The 23,033-nt window shown below is 49.8% G+C and overlaps 2 protein-coding genes across 6 annotated transcripts; both read right to left on the reverse strand.

The window, feature by feature from the left end:
• Positions 1–118: 118 nt before the first annotated feature.
• Positions 119–19,462, reverse strand: myo3a (myosin IIIA). Of its 5 annotated transcripts, none has more exons than XM_088363145.1 (38): positions 19,352–19,462; positions 14,693–15,010; positions 14,252–14,609; positions 14,045–14,179; positions 12,625–12,729; positions 12,439–12,538; positions 11,348–11,424; positions 11,133–11,278; positions 10,994–11,059; positions 10,774–10,929; positions 10,639–10,680; positions 10,463–10,553; positions 10,225–10,341; positions 10,035–10,139; positions 9,868–9,951; positions 9,579–9,781; positions 9,397–9,495; positions 9,186–9,300; positions 8,952–9,078; positions 8,619–8,829; positions 8,411–8,558; positions 7,570–7,723; positions 7,408–7,496; positions 7,200–7,329; positions 7,069–7,133; positions 6,922–6,963; positions 6,600–6,677; positions 6,311–6,516; positions 6,119–6,230; positions 5,578–5,740; positions 5,432–5,515; positions 5,251–5,362; positions 4,264–5,191; positions 3,929–4,073; positions 2,011–2,099; positions 1,350–1,390; positions 1,065–1,283; positions 119–681 (listed from the first exon to the last, which is right to left on the reverse strand). In XM_088363145.1, exons 3-38 carry the CDS (start codon positions 14,417–14,419, stop codon positions 576–578), a joined length of 5,058 nt encoding a protein of 1,685 aa, XP_088219271.1. In that variant the 5' UTR covers positions 14,420–14,609; positions 14,693–15,010; positions 19,352–19,462; the 3' UTR covers positions 119–575. The 5 variants fall into 5 exon arrangements, with proteins under 5 accessions (XP_088219271.1, XP_088219270.1, XP_088219267.1 ...); XM_088363144.1 differs by having other exon boundaries at positions 2,011–2,102; XM_088363141.1 differs by having other exon boundaries at positions 2,011–2,102; positions 5,251–5,515.
• A 164-nt stretch (positions 19,463–19,626) lies between these two features.
• Positions 19,627–22,788, reverse strand: LOC148380902 (annexin A13-like). The gene is made up of 11 exons (XM_088363199.1): positions 22,633–22,788; positions 21,797–21,872; positions 21,641–21,735; positions 21,383–21,553; positions 21,266–21,299; positions 21,125–21,204; positions 20,948–21,016; positions 20,774–20,875; positions 20,618–20,693; positions 20,437–20,549; positions 19,627–20,374 (listed from the first exon to the last, which is right to left on the reverse strand). The coding sequence occupies exons 1-11, from the start codon at positions 22,645–22,647 to the stop codon at positions 20,255–20,257; spliced, it is 951 nt and encodes a 316-aa protein (XP_088219325.1). The 5' UTR covers positions 22,648–22,788; the 3' UTR covers positions 19,627–20,254.
• Between the last annotated feature and the right edge of the window lie 245 nt (positions 22,789–23,033).

Consider the following 23,033-nt stretch of genomic DNA (forward strand, 5'->3'; position numbering starts at 1 on the left):
GGAGGCTTTTTCTCTCGCTGCAGCGTCACAGCTATTACTCCAAAAGTATTTCAGACTCGTTACTCGAGTACTTGTACTTAAGACAAGCGACTCCATATTGAAAGAATGACACAAGATGTGCTGCGAAATCTTTTTCATTTTGGGGCATAATAAAGTTCTTAATTCATATATAATACACACAAACACGGGTAAAAATATGAACAATATAAACTAAATAGAGACTAAATTGCAAGGCTTTTATTTGCAAGGATTCAGGTCAAGTCTTTCGCCCTTCCTCACAGAAAAGTCTCTAAAGGGCTTCACATGATCACACAAATCTTGACACCCCAGATCAGGGACCCCACCACCAAAAAACCCGAAAAAAATGAGACCACTTGAAAAGAGAGCCCAGATGGGCAGGCTGCAAGTGATGCTGAGTGGGCGACGTTTAACAATGTGACACCAAACAATCTGCAATCAGGTAGGGCTGTTTGCTATCAATTATTATTCCCACCTAAAAAGTTCTTGTTGGTCAGTTTATCTTTGAGTGACTTGACTTAATTGTCGTATGATTAAAAACGAAACCATGGAAAAGTTCAGTCCTTTGCTCGGTACTGTCGGATGAGCCTTCGTCTTTGGGAGGTCTTCCTCAGCAGGTGCCTGAAGTCGTGCGGGTTATCGTCGGTGCCGGCAGACGGCGTTCTAGCAACGGAGCACCACAAAAACACAGATGAAATTCGTTGCCGGGTTGGAAATGAGACGTTGGAAAAGACTTCATGGACGCGTGCCAGCCTCGGGCGTCCACGCGATGCTACGACGACTGTTCGGTAATTAGCTCGGTTTGAAATCGCTACCGCGCCGTGCGATGCGCCATCTGCTTGCTCAGTTGAGAGGCGGCCTCGGGGATGTCGTTTCTTTTTACGGAGATTCCCTCGATGATCAGGCTATTTTTATATGATGAAAGGTGTTTATAGGCACAAGCTCAGAGTGATGCAACGTTTGTTTTTGCTCGTGTCACTGAACTTCCGAAGCTCGATTTCAGCGAAAACCAAACTTTACAAAGAAAGTGAAGGGGGGAGGGGTACCTTGTGTTTTTGGCAGGTTCGGACCGCGGCTTGGATTCTTCTGGCCGTCTGGTCTCGGCAGGTTCGGGCTCTGTCCTCACGGAGCGGATCCGGTCCTCGGAAAACCTGCGCCGGACGCCACGATTGGACGATGTTTCCTCGGAGGCAAGGGTGGGTGTGGACTTGCTGGTGGGCAAGGTCTGGTAGTAGTGCTGGTCCACATCCACTAGTTTACCTGGACTGATGAGTGAGAGTAAATGGAAATGTAGGCTAATACTTGCTTAAGAGGATGTGAAATGCACTTACGCTTCTTTCCTGGGCTTGCGCTTGTCATCCCGGACGGAGCGCTGAAGAGAAGCGTGAAAACGTCAGCCGTCACCATCTGCAGTGTCAGCATTCGCTCTATGCATACTTACCGTATTTTCCGGACTATAAGGCGGACCTTCAATGAATTGCCCATTTTAAAACTTTGTCCTTATATAAGGCACACCGGACTATAAGGCGCATCATGTCAGATTTTTAATCCAAATCAAATCATTTTCCATTTTATCTTTTTATTTCAACTTCAGACGCAACAAATTAATTTATAATCACAAAATAATGATCCATAGTCTTTTTGATTCATGATTCATAGTCTTTTTGATTCATGATTCATAGTCTTCAGCGGGCCACTTATGATTGATTTCATGACACAATGCTTCGGGCCAGTTTAAATTTAGGAATTTGATCCATATATAAGGCGCACCGGACTATAAGGCGCACTATCAGCTTTTGAGAAAATTTTAGGTTTTTAGGTGCGCCTTATAGTCCGGAAAATACGGTAGTTAGTTCCCTGTCAACCTTTTTTCTCTACGCACAATAAAGCTCTGCAGGAAATGCAGCCGTGCTCAGTATGAAAGGAACATGCTGCTAGCTTTAGCCTCAAAACGTGTGATAAAGTGAAGCCGCCATCTCGCACGCCACTCACATGGATCAAGGTGTAGTAGGTGGAGTCCTCGGGAGTGTTGAGGCTCTTGGGCTGCAGGCTGCGGCGGGGTGGCCTCGACAGTCGTTTGTCTGCTAAAAGGGTGCACACGAGAACATTTGACAAAAAGCCGCCGCATGCTTGTACGGAGAAAACAGTTTGACCCGGCGCATTGCTCTCCAGGCTTTGACAACAATTCAAGCGATGATCACCCGCTTTGAGGCAAAGTTGATTAATTCCGACCCAGCGGCGCGCAGTTGACCCGGGCGCGACCTTTGTCCATTGAGCTGACCTCCATCCGCAGGGCACGTTAACCTCGGGTCTTGTTCGCACTATGAATTTGCCAACAGAGACGCTGCCAAAACTTTTAGTTTTCTACCTGGACTACTTGGACTGGTAGTTTTACACAGGAGCTCTTTCTTTTTCTTTTTTTTTTTTTTTACATGAGTGTCTGCACTTCTAACTGAAGTGCTTTTTCAGCATCCGGCGATCGCTGGCTTTTGATGGACGGCCGCAACCTTTTCCTGAGGACCTTTCGGAGTTACTTCTTATGAATGGCGTTCAGAGAGAACGGGTGAAGAAAAGCCAACTGATGTGAGTGGAAAGTTTACAATGTCATTCCAAAGGTCATTTTATATTGCTGCAACAATCCCGCGTTGACGCTGCCGATTAATTCCCAGCTGTAATTGTCACGCAATGCGATTAAGCTTTGACGACCTTTCTCCCGAGACGTTTATTGCGCAATGATGATGGAGCGAATGATTAGGGACATGAATATGAATGCGGAACAAGTTTACGGGAGACCTCGGGCCATGTGTTCTCCGAAGGAAAACTCAGTAAAGGGAAAGTAGAAAAGGCATGCCCAAAATTGCTTCACATGATACGTACCGTATTTTCCGGACTATAAGGCGCACCGGACTATAAGGCGCACCTTCAATGAATGGCCCATATTAAAACTTTGTCCTTATATAAGGCGCACCATTAACGCATCATGTCAGATTTTTAATCCAAATTAAATCATTCTTCATTTTATCTTTTTTATTTCAACTTCAGACGCAACAAATTACTTTATAATCCCAAAATAATGATCCATAGTCTTTTTGATTCATGATTCATAGTCTTCAGCGGGCCACTTATGATTGATTTCATGACACAATGCTTCGGGCCAGTTTAAATTTAGGGATTTGGTCCATATATAAGGCGCACCGGACTATAAGGCGCACTGTCGCACTGTTTTAGGTTTTTAGGTGCGCCTTATAGTCCGGAAAATACGGTATGTTAGCATCAGGCGAGCAAACATATAATATGGTTGCTTGAAGTTTTGGCTCTTTAAATATACAATGTTCAATTCTCTGCTCTGTGTGTTTGACAGTAGCAGCTGTTAGAAGCTTTATGCTAATCCTTATGCTAATCTCCTTTAGCTTGTCCACCCTCTTAAAAAAAGTTTCCAGAAACATCCAAGCTCTATCTAGTCTAATTGAAATGTACAAATCACTTTAGCCTCAGTTGTTATTTGCCATTCTAATTTGAAAGGTGATGGTGTCGTTAGGTGAACTTTGCGTTTGCCGCCTGTCGCCGCTCACCTTCCCAAAAGGCAATTAGTGATTTTGATGACACATCTGAGTGAGAACAGGCTCTCCCACGTAATCTTGCATAGATAACATTGCGTTCCCGCGGCGGAAATAAACCAGCCGTGTCGACATATTCTCCCCGATTGTGCTCGCATTGGAAACATTTGCAAATCAAATTTCAATCTTTCAGCAGGAAATGACTCCGATGCATTTTGCTGAAAGATTGATGAGTTGAAATGGAAAAAAGCACATTGTGCTGTGTCTAAAAAATAAAAAAAGACTCCAGTTGTGGACAATGTGGTTGGACACGATGCATTCTGTTGTATCGGTTGGCTGAGCTTATCTCTTACGTGATTTGCGCAGCAAGCTAGCGACGCCGTCGATTGCTTTCTCCTTGACAAACACGCCGTTTGTCTCCGGCTTTGATCGATGGGTCTGGATGAGCTCCGTCAACGTCCGCTGCAGGGCTGCAAAGTTGTGAGAAGTCTTTGCGATCTGCGGAGGACGTAGTTGGTGGTGATTACTTCTTAGGGCCTGATCCATTCACGGTTAGCATGCGCAAAGATGGGCACAAAATGGATTAACTGGATTAAGTTAATGCTAACGCTAAGTAACCAGCAGTTACTTCCACATAAATGACCTCAACATAGTTTTTGTCTGGACACTGCATGTGTTTGTGAGTGACCTGCTTGGAGAAAGTCTCCAGCTGCTGGGCCTCCTCCTGCGCCGCCTGCTTTCTGGCCTTCATTTTCTTCCTCTGCTTGTAGCCTCTGAAGTTACTCTGGATCTTTAGCGCAGCCTCTTCTTCCTCCTGTTTGTCATCCTCACATTCCAAAAGAACATGGGAGGCATCCAAAGGCTCCTCTACTAATTCTAGCTCCACATCGTTTGGAGATAAAGGTTCTTCCCCCAGCACCTCCAGGTTCTCATCGGATTCTGGCTCCTCTTTGAGTTCTTGTGTCCTCCTGTCAGAGCTCTGCCTTTCCTCGTGAAGTCGTTTGCGTTCCTTGTGGCCCCTGAAGTGACTCTGAAGGACCAGGGCGGCTTTGGTTTCCTCTGGGTCTCTGCCGCCATGCTCCATGGTATCTTCAATGGAAGCCGCCTGCTCAGATGGGTTGTTCATGTTTCCCTGGGCTTCCTTCTGAAGCTTCTTTCTCGCCATGTGCCCTCTGAAGTTACTCTGGAGGACCACGGCGGCTTTGGCTTCCTCGGACCCAAGCGCCTGCGGGACTTGTTCCTCGGACCCAAGCGCCTGCTCATCCACCACTTCTGTGTCGTCCTCATCATCTGGCACCTGCGTGTGGTCGCTGTCTTGGTTCTCCTCTGCTTCATATGTATCCTCATCGTCATCCTCGGGGCTCCTCACACCTTCCTCTGCTTCTTGGCCACCTTCCTCTTCTGACAGCGGCCGCAGGTCGGCTTCGGCCGTCTTTCTCTCCTTAAACTTCTTCCTCTCTCGGTAGCCTCGAAAGTTGCTCTGCAGGACCACGGCGGCCTTGGTTTGCTCTGTTATACTTTCGTCGCTTGAAGACGGACAGGGAATGTCCCGGTCCGGTTCAGGTGGCTTCTCACATTCGAAGGTCTGAGCTTCATCTGCATCCTCCGAAGCTTCTCTGCAAACGAGTGGTGTAATGTCATGTGACACTCTTGAAGCGCAGCTTGCTTCCCATACCGTTTCCTTTCCAAGTTCTTGTCAACCTCATCCGCCTGAGTCTCGCTTGCCGCTCGGTGCTTCTCCTCCACCAATTCCTTGAACTTCTTTTTGGCAAGATAGCACCGGCAGACTGACAAGAATGACGGAACACGTGTCATTTCTGACAAAGTGCACGCTTCCCATCTGAAGTGGTTCTCACCAGCTTGAAAGCGGAGCACAAAAGCCTCCAGCTTCTGGTTCTTGTCATCGGCGACCCTCTTTCGTACTTTGTAGCCCCTGTACGCTGGGCGTGCGCAAAAGAACGTCACGCTGGCGGGAGGTTGCGGTCATGGGCGGGCGACTCACCAGCCTGAAGCACCAGAGCGCCGCTCTCTCGCTCCTTCAAGAGCCGGCGGTAGCGTCGGGAGCCCAGCCAGCCTCGGACGCAGGCCTGGAGCAGCACGATGCGCTGCGTGGCCTGCTGGACCATCAGATTCAGATGCTCCACGTGGTAGTACTTGAGGAAAACCTGGACCGACAACATATGGTCAAAAGTAACCCGGGAGGAAAAGTGCCGCACAGTCAAACCACAATGGGTTCTTCTCAAGTATGCTAGCTTAACGCTAACGTGGAATGTCGGAACGAACAAATGAGTCGCAATACATTCTCTCTTCTCTGTGGGAACGGCTAATAGATATCAAAGTCTCCTATAAAGACAAGTGCTACATGGGTGTGCCTTTAAGGGGCGTGGCATGAGGAGCAATTATGAATTCAGTGTTAGCCTTCTCCTCGCTGCTTGTGACTGTTTGTCCCATTCAATAAACTTTTATTGTTTGACCAGGTGACAACTCCAAGGATGAAGCACAGCAACATCAAGAAAATTGCCATGATGAATCTTTGCCCCAACCTTGGTCTTGCCCATGGCCCAGTTGTCCAGCTTGGCTTTTTCAAGGATGGCGGCGCACGTCTGCGGAGTCTCCGGGGGTTCCTCGTGGGCACGGAACGCCAAGATGCCGTACCTGGAACGAGCGACGGTCGTCGGCCGGACGCAAAGGAGCACAAAGGCCCGTTTGAGAGCGGACGTCGGTGGGCGGACGACCTCTTGAGGAAATTAGCAAAGAGAACGCGGTGCGAGTAGCCCTGCCGGCGGATCTTGGCCGTCTCCAGGATCCCCGTGTAGCGCAGCTGTAGCGCAACCTTCTCCCGGTCAAACTTGTTGGCTCGCCTGTCGTTGTTGGGTTTGATGCAGCGCACAAAGTGGGGCTGCCCCGCCACCATCTTGGACAGCAGATCCATCAAGGAGTACTACAAAGAGCACAGCGGTTTGATAGCAGGGCCTTGGAGCTGGCAGGCATAGCGCCCCCAAGAGGTGAAGTTCGCAGCCTTACTCTGAAGTAGGACGCCACTGTCTGCGATCTCATGTTGGTGCTTTCTCGAGGATGGTAGGGCACGTCCGTCTCAATCGGCTGGGGGGAAAAAAGACATTTGACAAAAAGTGCCACATTGAATTCATTCTGGAAGATCGGCATTTGGATTTGGAAATAAAATTTGCTTGGTGATGCCTCAAGCGCAGAAAAGAAAGAAAGAGAGCAGGTGAGAGCGATGGAGGAACTTCTCGGCCTTCTTATTTTCCTGATCGCTTTAAGGATCGTTGGTGAATGAAGTAAAAAAAATAAAAATAGAGAACAGGTGAAATATAAGGGATGTTACCTCAGTGAGAGGAAAAGAAGTGTACAAGGTAAGCACTCCCATCTTGACGTGCAACGAGAGCGGGGGAGGAAGAAACAAAGAAGAGGCTTTCACCTTTGCTTTGGAAAAAATGGCTGAGACACCAAAACAGCTTTCGTGGGCGAGTACCTTTGCGAAGGTGCGCGGGGTGAGGAGCGTGTTGACGGCTTTGCCTTTGGTGTGGGCCAGGTTGCCTGCCAACGCAAAAGCCAAAACCATTATGGGGCAATGCAACGGGGGAGGAGAGGGGTGGAGCTTACCTGTTTTGGTGAGCGGGTGGGTGACCAGCTTGCGAACCAGCTCGTTCTCCGAGGACCTCAGGAGGAGCACGATATCCGCGGAAAGCGCGTCTCGATTCTTGGCGAGGAAGCCCGCGGCGTTGTAGATCACCTAAGAGTTGAGATGTTTTCTTCGACTCAGGATTGAAAACAAGATGTTTACTCCAAGTCCTGAAGGAAGAAAACGCACCTTTCCGGCATAGTGCTGAATACCAAATCCCAGATCGATCCTCTTTGGTCTCCAGAAGTTTTTGGTCTTCAGGTTATCTTGGAATTTCTCTGGAAATAGAACAGCCGTCTGTCACCGTTGCACCTCGACCAACTTAGGAAAGTTTTCGGAAAAGGAACCCACCGACCAGCGTCTGATCGGTGGCTCGCGGGAAGCGGCTTTCCTCGTCCAGGAGGGCCAGCATGCCCACGGGCTTCTGCAGGAACAGGTCCAGCAGCGGCCGGTTGTCCTCATACTCAATCATGCGAGCGTCCACGTCTTCGTTTAGGTACTCATCCTGCACACAAGCCGGGGAGATCTCACTGGTGTGTCGCAATGGAGGTGTGGGGGTCTGGGAATTGATTGAAGGTACAAACCCAAACTGCACAGGAAATTTGCTTCAATGGTGAAAATATCTGATGCTTGAATTCATGAGCAATGCCTTTCAAATGACGTGAGAGGACAAATGTATGTCTGGGCCAGGTGCCAACAAGATCCGCCGTCTCCCACTCCAACCTCGATTAGGCTGATTTATAGGCGCTCCCCACGGGAGAGAGCAAATCATTTAACATTAACAAAGCATTCTCTGCCCTCCCCCGGGGGCGAAGAACCCCCCCCGGCCTCGGTGAGGACCGCACAAAAGCGGCAAAGTGAGCCCCGCTCTGCCGTGAATGAAGATGACAGCGGGCTATTTTTTTTGGGACGTGTCAAAATGGCGTTTTGGCGAGTTCTGACATTTTTTCATGCTGCCTCGTCCATCTTCAATAAACCAAGAAATGAACGAAGCTGGGCTAAGTGTGTTCCAAAGTGCTTTGGAAGTCACCTCTGAATTGCGAGAAGGTCATGCAAACCCATCAGCCAGGGCGTTGCCACGGCAACAAAATACAGCATTTGCAATCGCGGGTATTTGGAAGAATGGTCTCGACCCTCAATAGCGTCAGAACATTGGAGACAGAAGGACAGTGTGGACCTTGTTAGGGCGTACCTGCTCCAAGGCGAAGATGTGCTGGTTGAAATAAAAGTGGATCTGCTCATTGGCGATGTTGATGCACAGTTGCTCAAAGGAGTTCCTCTTGAAGTTCTCAAAGCCAAAGATGTCCAGGATGCCGATGTTCAAGCCCTGGTCGTCCTCTCTGCAGGATCAAGCCCGCTCAGCGGTTTTGGTCGCACCACGCTACGGCAGATCATCTTACCCGAGGCGGCCATCAGGCTGCAGCAGCGCGTTGATGCGGTTGACGATCCAGCTGAAGAGGCGGCCGTACAGAGCCTTGCTCATGGCGTCCCTCACCTCCACCGCCTTCTCCACCGAGTTGGGGCGCACGATGGTCTCGCCCCGGGCCACCACGCAGTGGGAGGTCAAGGCTTCCTGGAGCTCGTCCGGGCGAATGTGCAGCAACGACGCCACTTGAGCCACAAGAAGAACAAACGGAGAGTCGCAACATGGAGTCCACCTTAAGAACGTAGACGGGCTATCTAGCCAAAACATCTCAACGTCCATATTCTCAGGTGAGGAACGTTTCTCTGACCGCTTTCCAGAGCAGACATGTTGACGACGGTGCTTTTGTCAGTCTGGTGCTCCGAGACCACGGCGGAGAAGCGGACGTCGCCCGACTTGAGGATGGCCGCCAGGGTACTGTACACGCTGCCCAGCTCCTGCTGACGCAAGAGCCTTTCAAAGCACCCCGAGACACAGACTAGAAGATGACCTGAATTCCTGCCGTCCGCCCTGCTGAGCCGCAATGCTAGCAACGGTGCTTTACCTCCAGGGAGAAGCCGATGACTTTGAAACACTGCTCCACCGCGTCAAATCGCTCCTTGTAGCGGCCGCTGCTCACAATATCTGGCCCCGGTTTGCCGTGCTCGTTGCATAGGTACCTGCGGAGGAAAGGTGAAAGTTCTCAAGAGCTTCTTGTCGGATTTTCTCATGAAGCTTTTGGCCAAATGAAACGCGTTTTAGAGAGGACCGGCTACTTTGGTGTCTTGTTGTCCGACAGCTTGTAGTGGGCCAGCTTCTTCCTGTCGGCCAGCCCGGCATAGATGTAGTAGAAGATGTGGAAATTCTTCTCCCCCCTGCAGAAGGACCAAGAGGAATGATGCTGATAACCATAGAGTCCCTCTAAAATGAAGTGTATGAAAAGCGGCATAGTATTTACACAGCCTGGTGAACGACCCGGGACTTCTCCAGCAGGTACTCGGATATCTTGGCGCCCACCACCGTCCCTCCGGCGGTGAACTTCATTTCCAGGTACTTGCCGAAGCGACTGGAGTTGTCGTTGATGGCAGTGCGGGCGTTTCCGAAGGCCTCCAGCAGGCTGTTGACCAGCAGGATCTTCTCTTGGAGGGACTGGTTGTTGGCCTGCCAGAGCGAGTGAGCGAGCAAACCAATTTGCTTTCGCCGCAGAGGAAAAGAAAATCCCAGAAAGTATTCGAGTACTTTATCACCTTGCCCAAGACGGTGAGCTGCTGCACGAGCAGGTGAGCGCTTTCCGTTTTGCCCGCTCCGCTCTCACCGCTGATGACGATGCACTGCGTGAGTTTGGCGGGAGTCGGTGTTCCGTCAGTTGAAATGACGAGCAAAGAAATGTGAAGCGGAAAAAATGAAGCGTCACCTGATCGGAATCATACGACGCCATGGACTGGTAGGCGATGTCGGCCACGGCAAAGATGTGCGGCGGGTTGGCTGTCCGCTTTGCGCCCACGTACATTTGACTGTACTATCCGGACGTGAGGGGGCGGGGAAAAAAATAAGTCATGAAAATCAACAACCGGTGCAACCGGCAAAGTGGACTGACACGGAACCTGAGGAGCGTAAATGTTCATTCTGCGGAAGGGATTGACGGCGATGAGGATGTCTCCAACGTAGGTGTAGATCCCATCCTCGACGTAGCGCCGTTCAAGCTGCTCGATGACCGAGTTCTGAAGGCCAAACCAGACGGGCCATTGTGACAAATTGGGAATTCGGAAAGTCAAACTCGGCGCTGACAATGTTTGCACTGGAATCTCATGCGTCATCAGTTCAGAATTCATTTCTTCCTACCTCGTCCAGAACTTCCAAAGCGGCGAGATCATCACCCTCATCTCGCTCCGTCTTGGTGTCACTTCCTTTTTTGGTGTGGATGCGTTCGTGCCTGCAAAAAACGAAATCAACATGGGCTGGGCGGGAGTCGGCGGGAGTCGGCGGGAGTCGCGCGAGGGTGGCGGCCATTTGGTTACCTTTCGTTGGCGTCTCCGCTTTCTTCCGCTTGTCCACGATGGCTTAAAATGACCCAAATGGGTAAAAAGCTCAACATCTGAGCACGAGCTTGTTCGCTCATATCATTTCGGCGACGACGGGAGGATTTTACATACCCGCTCTTATCGCCGACTCCTGCTTGCCGGTTAAGATCGACGAGTTCCACGAGCTGTCTCTGCAGCGTCTTCTCCTTGCCGACCGTCTGCCGGACAAAGACGTGCCGGAGGAGGTCGTCCACGTTGGGTCGTAGCTCAAAGTCCTTGATGAGACACCTGAGCGACCAGGAGTGCCTCAGAGTGCGCCGACGCGGGACGCTCTACGGGCGGGCTCACTCACTTGCTGATGAAGTCGTTGAAGTCGGCGGACCACGACTCCGGCTGCAGGAGGCTGGGTGGGGGGTTTCTGTACACAGAGGCATTGGCACGACAGTCGAGAAAGGCAAAAATTTTGAGCCGAGCGCGTCTAAATAATATACCGCGGGATTTTAAAAAGCGCTCTCATGGGATGCAGCTCCGAAAGGGGCGGGTCGCCGTCGCCTAGCTCGATGGCGGTGATGCCCAGCGACCAGACGTCACAGCGGGCGTCGTAGGTGGAGTCCGGCTGCTGCTCGCACGCGATCACCTGAGCAAACAACAGAAGTCCATGACGACAGTAGCGCCTTATCGCCCGACGATTAAAATGGCGGCGCACCTCCGGCGCCATCCAAAATGGCGTTCCCACCGACGTGTTCCTCCTCAGGCGAGTGTTGGTCAGCTGCGCGGAAACGCCTGGGGTGAAAAACACAACTCAAAGTCCTACCCTGCAAAAAGAAACCTTAAGCATGTCTTTTTGTTGCCAGGAAGGAACGTTTGCCGTGCAAACGATGTCACGCATGATGTTTCTCAAGTGACGTTTTTTTCCCTGTAACTGTTTATTTCATACAAAAACGATATCAGGGGAAAGGCGCTAGTCATTAATTAGTTAAGTATGAAAAATACGAGCAATGTTTAATTAAGTTGAGTTCATTTTTAACACTTTTTCCCTGAGCAAGTATGCCGATGCTAACGATGATAGCGCAGTGTCGTTGACAAGCGCCTACATCAGCACCCGGATTTACCGAAACCGCCCGTTGGAATATTTCTGAACAGGCATTTCTATTTTGCGCGTTTTCTGGCGATGAGTCACACTTTATCCGCTCAGCGTAGCAAAAGCACCTCCACTGGGGTCGTACGTGGGCGGGAAGATTAATCCCATCGTGACGGTAAACCGAACACTTTTGTTTCCCTTCAAGGCTTTCGCTGACTCGGAACGTCACGACCGGCTGTGATTGGACACGAGCTGGAGCCGAGGGGGCTTATCTGGTATCTGGGGCCTCGAGGCGGCTCTGGCATTCGAGGCCTCGCGGCAGCCGGAATTGACCGCACTCGATGTGCTTCAACGGGGACGCGAAGCGGTGAGTCACGGCCGGTGCAAGTCATGCAAACTTTGTTACGCAAGCCTCGGAATGACTCTCGGAAAAAGCTCTCTTGTAGTAACTTCACATATTAAGAGATTCCATTAAGCTCTGCTCACCACACACACACACACACACACACACACACACACACTGTTGTCCTCAGTTGCGTGCACTTCACTGTTTTGTGCTTTTAAGGGAAACGCAGGCTAAATGCAACCCTACGCATGCTTAAGAGAAGAAAGCTTTTAGATGTCATGAGGCGGATGGTTGAGTTGACGTGTTTTCGGGTGGCGTGCGGAACAGCAGCTTAAATGTCTCGGACCTCATTTTGCGGCAGATCACGTACCAAAGTCGACTAGTTTGATGCCTCCGTGCGTGGTCAGCAGGATGTTGTTGCCCTTGACGTCCCTGTGGATGGTGTGGTTGGTGTGCAGGTGCTGGAGACCCTGAAAACAGCAAGCGCATTGATTGCGTCCAAAAACCGCCGCCATCTTTGTCCTCATTCAGAAGATATTCCGAGGCTGAGGCTGACCGTGAGGGCCTGATGCAGGATGAAGGCAATGACGGCCTCGTCCATGCGCTCGCCCCTCTTCAGCAAGCCTTTGGCCAAGTCGCTCACCGAGCCGCCGTTGCAAAGCTACAAAAGAGAAGCAGGTGTGATTTCAAACGACGACAGAGCGAGACGTGCCGAACCGTCGGGTGGGCTTCCGATAGGCCGACCTTGTGTTGCGGCGACAAGCTGCAAAGTTTCATTCTTTTTTTTTTGGGGGTTATTTTTTGTGTCTGACGGATGTTCACCTGTCGCCTTTGAGTTGGGCGCATTTAAGAGGACGCACCTTCAAGGTGACCTTTGCTGACCTTCTTCCGACGGCTCGGCCGCTCCTTTAGTCGTGCAAATGAGCGGCCGCCGCATCAAAGTGGCACGAGCGGATGAAACATCATGAAAGGCAGCTTCCTCTCGCTCATCCCACCTTTTGGCGTTTTGGAGAAGGAAGGAACATTTGCCTCTTTTGTCCTATATGGAACTCATTTGGCTTTTCATTTCTGACGACAGAATAAAAGTGTGTGTAGGGGGGGGGGGGGTTTCTTTGAAGCACTTTGCAGCTGCCCGCCTGCTAAATTGGAGTGTGTGGCCTACATGAAAGACTGCTGCCCTCATCCCGCCTCATGAATGAGGAAAGAAAAGTGGCGGATGCAGCTTGTTGCTAATGAGCAAGCCAAGGAGGAGGAAAAAATATCAGGCGGTAACACTAAATGCATCCTCACTAGACGTCATGTGTCATCCCTCTGCCCCCCCCCCTTCCATCCCTCCACCACACGCCGGACTGGCTGACAGGCAGCAAATTGGGCTGCGGGATTAAAGCAGCACATTTAGAGAAAGTTTGGGGAGGAAAATGCAAATGGAGAAGCAAAGCTGAGCAGACTGTCAAAATGATATTAAGCTTTGGATGGCAAGGGACGGCGCCGTACCGATGCGAGTAAGTGAGATGAGAAGAATCGAAAAATGGCCTTCATTTTCATGACTGCATCAAAGCCCGATTGCTCACTGAGAAGACGGAAGGTCGCACGCAAACATTTTCTTGGCAGCCCAAAATGAAAGCCACATCTCCCTCGGCGGGTGCGTTTGTGCTCCGAACTTGACCTGCAGGTTTGACATTTCGGCGGCGCGGCGGGGGATGAAATATGAGAGATGAAGCCGTGGAGGGCGAGAGGTACGGCTCAGAGAAAGCGAGAGAGAGAGAGGCCCTCTGGCCAATAAGGGTGACCGAGCGGCTGCAAACAAAGCCCCAAGCCGGCCTACGGCTCAACTGTGCCACTCATCCTCACCCGGTCACACTCCAGCTTAGCGTTACATAAGCCGCCCGCCGTGCAAAGTTGGCCCAAAGAACAATCAGACCTTTGGTCCGCACGCCGCCCAGGCTGCCGCCATTTGTAGACAAAGTTCTTCTCACCTCCAAGACGAGCCACAGCTGATCTCCACATTTGGCGTCCTTCTTGTAGAACATCCCGTAGAACTTCACCACATTGGGGTGGTCAGAAAGAGCCTCCAGGATGTTGTACTCGGCCTCGATCTCCTCGTCGATGTCCTGCCGAAGGAGGCGAAGGATGGAAGAACCGTGCGAGCAACGTGACAGACGGGGGCGGGTGGCGATGCTCACGTGAATGGGATCTAGGATCTTCACGGCCGCTTTGCTTCCGTCCGCCTTGTTGAGGACCTTGTACACTTTGCCGTACGTCCCTTTCCCGATGGTCTCGATGATCTCCCAGGTGTCACACGGGTCCGGAAAGTTGTCAAAGACAATCGATTTCCCGGGTTGTGGAAACATTTTGAGACGGGATCTCCTGCGCGACAACTAAATGTTGGGAAACAATTCGTACGATTCGGGGGACCGTGCGGTCGGTTTGGGGTGAGCGTCCGATCCGTGCCCCTGACGAGGTTTTGGCTTTGCAGCTCAAGGCACACGGGCGTCCCTCTGCCTCGGCTGCGTTTGGGGAATTAACCTCCAAGCACGTCCGCTGCAAATAGAGGATAATGGCTCAGCCAAACCTGCCATCTGAAAGGCCGGCTAACGAGAAAAACTAGCGAGTAGAAAACTCACATGGTACCGAGAGGACAGAGAGCGAGCCCATTCCCGACCCGGCCCGGCAGCTAGGAAGCAAGCCGATCTGACGGCGAGGCTATCGCGAGAAAGCGGCTCTGGGATTAGCGGGAATTAGCCGGCGTGGCGCCATGAGCCTTTCCCCATATAGACGCCCGACTGGCCATTCATCCCCGGAGGAAAGTTGCACTGTACGCTACAGCCCCTTGCTGACCTTCGGCGAGACCTTCCCTCAAAGATGTCCGTCAGCACGTTCACGCCTTACGGAGCCCAAAACGCTGCCACCGTTTTTTGGCTCGTCCCGTCCAGAAAAAAAACCTAAAAAAAAAAAAGAGATAAAGCAGCACGTGACTCAGGCCTGCGATGAAACACATTTGAGCGTCGGGCCGGAGTGGGCCGCAGACGTCTTCAATTATGCATCGCGGTCGGCGAAACCCGACGACTCGCACCGGACACCTCCGCCAGGAGATTTGCGCGCGTGTACCTGAGTGTGTGTGTTTGCTGCCGCCACTTTAAGTTAGTACATGCCATTTGCCAGCGGCTGGCACACAAAGTGACCAAATTGTGAGCAGTGGCAGGGAATCCACCGAACAAGAGTCTCTCTCTCTTTTTTCCATCTATTTTCATTGCATGAGTAACATTTCGAAACAAAAGTCGTGGGATCCCCTAAAATGTGGTTATTAAAACAAATTGCAAATTGATTCCGTTCTGTATTTTGAAATAAAAAAAATAAAACAACAAATTCATTCATTCTTGATTGAAAGAAATAATAAGTGTTGAGTAAAAAAAAAAAAACCAAAAAAACATTCGCATTATTTTCATTTTTGATGTTATTTTTGTTAGAGATAGCTACTCCTTTTCAACACTGCACCAGAGGTACGTTTCAGTGGCGAGGAAGGCGAGGGGCCTCGGTGGGACAGACGGGGGCCGTCGGCGAGCCAAGCTCATTTCCCGCTCCGTCGCCTCGCAGATGACTCCCAAGAGGGTGCGAAGGGCCGCACAATTGGGCCGGGCTGGGCCGGACAAGGCTAACGGGCTTGGTTCCCCCGACGGTGCATGTTTTAAGAATATTATTCTAAGGCTGGAGATTCCGACTCATTGGCACTCGTTTTGACCTCGCCGCCCAGCGTGAAACTTCCAAATGGATTGCAACCAACGGCAAGTAAACATGTGACATGCGTTCAATGTATCATTGCGTTTGCCTTCACAAGCCTGCAAGAAAAAAAAAAAGGCCCACGCGACAACGAGGCTGGATTGGCCGATTGATCAGAGTATAGATTGCCTCTCGCTCTCGGTGTGAATGCTGCGATCAATGCGGGCCACCGTGTTTACCGGAACCCGGCAACCGAAACTGATAAAAGGCCTCACGTGTTTGTACTTGACAAATACGACGGCGGAGGGAGGGGGTGGTGATTTTTGCAATGTAGCTGTGAGGCAACCGATTATGAGGGGGGAGGGAAAGGGTGTGTGTGTGGGGGGAGGAGGGTTATTACGCGCCGTGCATGAATGGAGTCTCACGTCGGGCTGGCTATTGTGTGCAGCCAGCGGGCCGTGACCCCCCCCCCCCCCCCAAACTGTAGGATGGAGCCCATCATGAGCCTCTTGATTGATAAAACAAAGGATAAAAAGAGCATAAGGCTAACATCGGCGGCAAGCACACGAGCTGCCCGGTTGAAGTGAGATCGGGCCAAGACCAGACTGTTTATTTCATACGCGAGCTAACTCAACGTGCTCGAGCGACGACGCTTGGCGAGTTGCCCTGCGGCAGACGAGCAAGTGAAGCATTCCTAATTTCCTGGCATCGCTCCCGACAAATACAAGATGTGACCAAGACCGCAAAGGCCGAGCCCAAACGACAGCACGAGTTGGCTGGCTCCAAAACGGACAAACCCCGTGCCAGCGACTTGGGAGTGCCGTGCTTTCTGTCGAAAGGCTTTCAAATTATATCTTCCTCGACACTGAGATTAGCCCCGTAATTAATGAACACGACTCAGTGGCAGGAAAAAGCCTCAGAGTTTTCTGCTAATCTGGCAAAATCCCCCTTGTTGGGTCCAGAGATGCAAAAGGACACATTTGCTTTGGCTGGCTCATCCTTTCACTTTGTTACACAAGTCAAACAGCAGCCATTGGAGGTCAAGCCAACTAGGAGTCAAAATATCAAGTCAACGTTTCACCCGGATTGACAAAATAACGTCATGTACAGAAAATGAATACAAACCACAAAATGGCAAGAAAATCAAAACACACATGGAGCAGCAAAAATATTAATGCGTGGCTACCAAACTAATCGTCGTTTGGGAAATGAGGCGCACACACGGACACTTGATCTCGGCTCCTCGGTACGGCACTAATATTCACTGATGGTGTCGGGGTACACTTGCCTGGCTTGTGTGCCGACACCGAGAGTTCGATTCTCGAGCGTGTGTGTGTGTGTGTGTGTGTGAGACTAAAAAAAAAAACAAAAAAACAGTCGTTTTCCGCAGGGGATGAAGAACGTCCGAGCAGCGCGCGAGCTTTGGGTTGTGAAACGGCTGCAGCCGTGCTCTGCCTACTTTTTGCCTGCACAGGTTATTTTTAGGCCTTTCTCTTTTTTTCCAAATTCCTCCCGCACGCAGCGCATTGTGACGCACGCTCGCTGACGTCACACGCGCAGTGGTCGAGGGCGGAGTCGTCTTTGCGGACGTCAGCCGCGTTCTGGCACGTGAACGAGGAGGATTTATTTGTCACGACAATAATCGGGTGTCTCTGCAATGTGACTTGCCATCACAGTCGTACAGACGCAACCTGCCCCCCCCCCCCTCCTCCCATGACAACCTCCACATTTAGATTTGAACCCCCCCTCCCCGCCTCTGGTGATAAATTGTTATCAGCGCGAGGCAGACGGAGATCGGGAAGCAGAAGGGACCACCTCCGGACCGCTACGAGATTAGCATTAGCCACGCCTCTTTGTTCTTATCGTTAAACAGATCGATCTGTTTGGTGAGGATTATTTCTGAGCTGTGATTTGTCTCCATGCCCGGCCAAACATTTTTGGTGAGGGCGACTAGCATCCTCCGGTTTTTGCTTGTGTTAGCTAAAACCAATTGGAAAGGTGTGCTTAGTAATTACTGGACGCATATTTGCAGCAGAGCACAATTGAAATAAAATAAATAAATAAAAAATATTTAGGCCACACGTTGGTATTTATTATTGCCTTTTTTTCTTTGGCTTACTTGTCCACCCATCTGGTTGAAGTTTTTGTTATAATATCAATAAATTAGATACCAATGTGTGTGCCAAGAAAGTTTCTTGTTTGCAAAAAACATTGTAATATGACTTGTGCAATTATGCTACAATTTGGCATATTTTAAAGTCTTTTAACTATCTGGGTCATTAAGGAATATTTTAAGACCTAAAGGAAAAATAATCGCTCAATATTGCAAGGCTCTGTAAATTGTCTCACGCGATGTAGCCATGATAACAAGTACAAAAGGTACGCTCGGCACATTGTGTGAGCTGCGCAGATGCTTTTTTTGTGAAGGTCAGGAGGAGGAGGAGGAGGAGGAGGAGGAGGAATTTGGATTTGTGTAGCTGGGCACCTGCAATCACAAAGTGGAGTCCAAGCTGATCTGAGATCAGTTTGTCAAATGGGGGCTGGCTTCCTTTCCCCTCATTTGGGTCATTGGAGTCCAACCTGGAGCCTTTTTACCATCAAGAGCACTCGTCATCGCCTAAAATACACTGCCTCTTTACATCCCCCCCTCTAGCTGAGAGGACCAGCATGCACCTGTCCCCCCTGGCCATCAAGAGGGACACCTCCCCCCCACCACCACCACCAAAAATATCTCCCCCTCACGAGCACCATCATGGCTGATGATGGCGAGGTGATGAGACGTGACGGAATGGGTTCACATCACAGACAACAGTGGGGGTGCTTATTTTGGGTGGTACGTGGGGGGCGGGTTGCTTGGGCCTAGACAATGTTGACATAGCTGACTTGTGTACGGGTGTCACCATGACCTCAAAAACAAAGAAAAAGGAAAAGGCAGGCTGCTGGCATAAGGAAGACTAAATAGACATTTGCATTCAAAGCGTTTGTGTTTAAACATTTAATAATTATAATATAACCTTTATATGCGATTCTCCTTATGTGAACATAATTTTTAGTGTAATGTACAAAAGTGCGGAATGTTACAAAAGAAACCACTGAAAACTAGTTTTGCTGAATGTTACCTATAACATTTGAGTAATTCTGATTTCATAATTCCCAAATTCTAATTCATGACTGGGGAGGCACTGACGTCACCCCCCCCCCCCCCCCCGTTAAAATTTGTCCGACAACTAACCGTGTCATAAATTAAGGTTAGGGAACGCTGCTCTAGAGTAGCTTATTCATTATTTGATTTGAACTATTTTAAATAAAATCACATATCAGCAGTCTTCACACATAAAAACACTCAAGCAAATGGAATCTGTTCCGAAGTCCCGTTGTCCGGATCAAACCTTTTAACTCCGGAATTGGTCTTCCTTTACTGATGACCTCCTGCTTCGACCGAAAATCCATAGTTGAAAATCGTTTGAATTTGAATATGTAATCCTCCATTGTAAAACGAAATGTAAAGCTGGAGTACTTTTTTTCGTTGCCTCCGTTGGGTGTCTTTTCAAAGCCGTTTTACTCACCTAAACAAACGACAATCAACGGAAACCCGCCATTTTAGACGGAAGGCCAAAAAGCAACACACTTGTATGTACCGCTACCTGCTGGCTGTTTTAAATATTGCACACTTTGTTGGCTTCAATGATAAATAACGAAAGCATAAAAATGATTTCTGTGGTGCGAAATGTCCCATATTTCCAAATTATGAACGTTCCAAAACAAGACATTAGCCTCCAAGCCACAGCGGCGCTGCCTTCACGGACGAGGACTCATTTGAGAAGAAAGAAAATGAGGGCAATCCATTCGAGGTAACTTTTATTTTCTGCTACACTTTCTTGGCAACATCAAGGCAAACAAAGTGAGATAATTGGACTAAGTCGAAATCAACCACTTATATTGTCATCTCTGAACGTTTTACACAACTGGTACATGAACGCATCATTTCACATCGTTCGAACGGTCTATACTCTTCCTATATAGTAATGAAATGTATTCATTTAACACTATCTGTTAGTCATGTAGTATTAAAAAACATACAATGAGGTGTAGTTATGTCTGTCAAGTCGTTATTTTTTTTGTTAACTTTGAATAAATCTTCACGAACGGTCAGAAGCACTTAGGGGACTGGTCAATGTTGACAAAATCTCCATTTTCCATTTTTTACTTCACAGTTGCATTTTTTAATGCAAAGTTTAGCACAGTGTGTTCACAAAATGACATCTGTTTGCCGTTCCGCCGCTTGAACTTGACCAAAGGAGCGCAGAAAGTGTTTAAAAAGTGACTCGTGGGTTTGTAAAGATTAACTCAAGTAAGGTTCGAGGCAGACAAAAGTGGTTAAAAAGTGACCAGTGGGTTTGTAAAGATTGACTCAAGTAAGGTTCGAGACAGACAAGAAGCAAGCTCAAGTCCAAAGAGCGGACACGTACTCAGTGGCAGATGGCCAGGAGGAGACGCTTGAAGTCGCCGCTGCACTCGTCCCTCAACGCATCCTTCAGGGACACGTCGTACTTCTCCAGGTACATTTCCTTGATGGTCTCCAGGTCGTACTGCGCGACAGTATATTTTTGTTTGACTTGATGCTACCTCACAACCAAAACAAAGGTTTCACCTCTGAGCGGCACACGATGATGCGTATGAGCGTGTCCTCATCAGTCCCCGCCCCCTTCATGGCGTCATGCAGACGTCTGGCAAAGTAGAGTTGCGGGTTCTTGGCGACTCTCACTGGAGGGTGACCGAGATGGGCACGTTTTATTTCTTTTTCTCACAACCGTCCGACGTCACAAACCTACCCAGAGCCACGTAGCATCTCTTCAGCGTTCCCGAAGTTTCGTTCTCGATGGCATCCAGGATTTCCGTGCCGGACAGCTGCGGGAAAACAAATCAACACTCGAGTCATCATACCGCATGTCGAGCGGCAAAAAAAAGGAGACTCGGGAGGAACTCACCTGCTCGTACATCTTGAAGGTGGCCTGGAGCTGCAGGTAATTCCTGGAGGCCAGGATGGAAGTGAAGGTGGACTCGTCAGTCCCGAAGCAACCCTCGCCCGCCTGCGTGCGGAACACAAGCGTGTCGGAGTCGACCCGCGTCACAAAATTCCGATTCTAGGCAACGGAGGTCACCTCAAAGAGAGCGGCGGCGTCCTGCTCCGCCAGCTCCTCGTCCACCTCGTAGCTCTCGTCCCGGATACCCTGCGAAAGCCGACCTTTGCGTGACCTTAGCAAACTGCTAGCGCCGTGATGCGAGATCACCACGATGACAACTAGAAACATGAGGAGGCGTTTTGGGCGTGGCGTCACCTGCAGGAGAGCCATGAGAAGGTTCCTCACGTCGCCGCTCGTGTCGTCCTCGATGTCAGCGTCCAGATCGCGATCGTGCACTGACAATGCAGACGTGATGAAAACAACCGAAAGGGTTCAAAGTGCGACATGCGGCCGTACCTTGAGAGTAGCACTCCCTGAGCATGGCGATGTCCTGCAAAAACAAACGTCAGCCAATGAGAACAAGGCCATCGAACCACGCTCCCGTTTTTTATTGGCCAATTCAAAGCCACTGACGGAATTGGTGGCGCTGCACAGGAGCTCCACCAGCACGTCCTCGTCGGTGCCCGCCCCCTTCATGGCCCTCCTCAGCTCCTTGACGGCGTAGATGATGGGCAGGTCCAGCATGGCCAGGATCGCCTTCTCAAAGTTCCCTGACAACTCGCTCTTGAGCTTGTCCGCCAGCTCCTACGCCAAAACAAACATCTTGCCCATCAGCCAAATTTGAAACGGGTTGCAGAAAGGGTCCGACAACAGCCAAGGCACGGGACTCACGTCGTCGTACTTGTCGTAGTAGGCCTGCTTGATTTGCTGCCGCTGGTCCGAGCTGCGGTTGGCCAGGACGTCGATGATGGCCTTCTCGTCGGTGCCTGCAAATAGAGGCTCGTCATCGGCGGCCAAGAGGCGGCGGCCCAGAGGCGGCTTGCTTACCGAGTCCCTTGCAGGCTTTTCGGATGACCTTGACGTCAGCCAGGGCATCAAAGTCCTCGTAGGGCACGATGGTGGGCTGCAAACACGAGACAGGGGTGGACATTTTTGCAATCGTTCTTTGACAATTTTTGGGAAAATGCAACAAAGGTATATGGATTCAAGCTACCGAGCTGAAACCGATGCAAAGGGAGGAGGCCAACATTGTTTCCCATGTCAAGATCACATGTTGTTTTTCTGAGAATCCTATTTAAATCATCCAATTAACAGAATGGCTCATGAGAGGCACGCGAGGGGGGAGGAGAGACCACCAAGCCCGGCTGGAAAAATTCCAGGCCCGTAGTTCTAAACAAACACAAGTGAGCTATGCCGCTAGACTCGGTTCTCATCTTGCAGTATTGACCACCACTTAGTCATCTAATTTCTTTGGGCACCTTCAGAATGTTCTGGGCTACTTTTTTCCATTTAGAGTACAAATGTTGATCTGGTTTTTACCAGCGATTTTGTGCACCATAAATGGCGTTTGCTTGTGTTGAACTGCAGCAGTCCGGTGACCGTGAAGGTATCACGCCCCCCCTTGCAGCGCACGTAACGGCGCTGCCATGAATTGCGCATGGGCGTGGCCTGCGGCTCCACTAAAACGTCGGCAGAATTCAACTAAAATGAACAGAAAAGGCAAATGCCGACAATCCAGCGCCAAATGTGGCAAATCACATGTGCTTTGTCTTTGGTTGTATTGATGTATGCGGGAATAAGAACGTTTGCGGTTTTTATTAAAACTAGAAAAAAAAAAAAAAAAGGCAGGCAATTGCCAAGATTTCATGGCGAACAACACCGACCTGGCAGTTTCCCATGACTCGAATTGGGAGTTTGGCTGGTGATGATCGATGTTCGTGGGAACAAGTGCAGGCTCGTCCGGTCCGATCCAAGAAGGGAAAAAGGAGACAGCGTCTGACGTCATCACGCACTGGGACAAGTTAACTCTTTGTACTCTCGGAGCACAACTGTTTTAATAAAAAATAAAAGTAAATTTGAAATACAAGTGTATTGTTAGCATTATCATTATTATTGATCGTATCATGAATAATAAAACGTAAATACATTTCACAAAATTTGGACGTCATTGGTGTTATGTATGGTGACGAAATAAAATTGATTAAAGAAATTATAAATAGAATGAAGCTACTGTTAACAAAGTAAATTAAAAAAGCACATCCATATGAATAACTAAAAAACAGGT

Source organism: Syngnathus floridae, chromosome 20 (assembly GCF_059516105.1).
Source record: "Syngnathus floridae isolate MCC-2025c chromosome 20, RoL_Sflo_1.0, whole genome shotgun sequence".
Classification (NCBI taxonomy): domain Eukaryota; kingdom Metazoa; phylum Chordata; class Actinopteri; order Syngnathiformes; family Syngnathidae; genus Syngnathus; species Syngnathus floridae.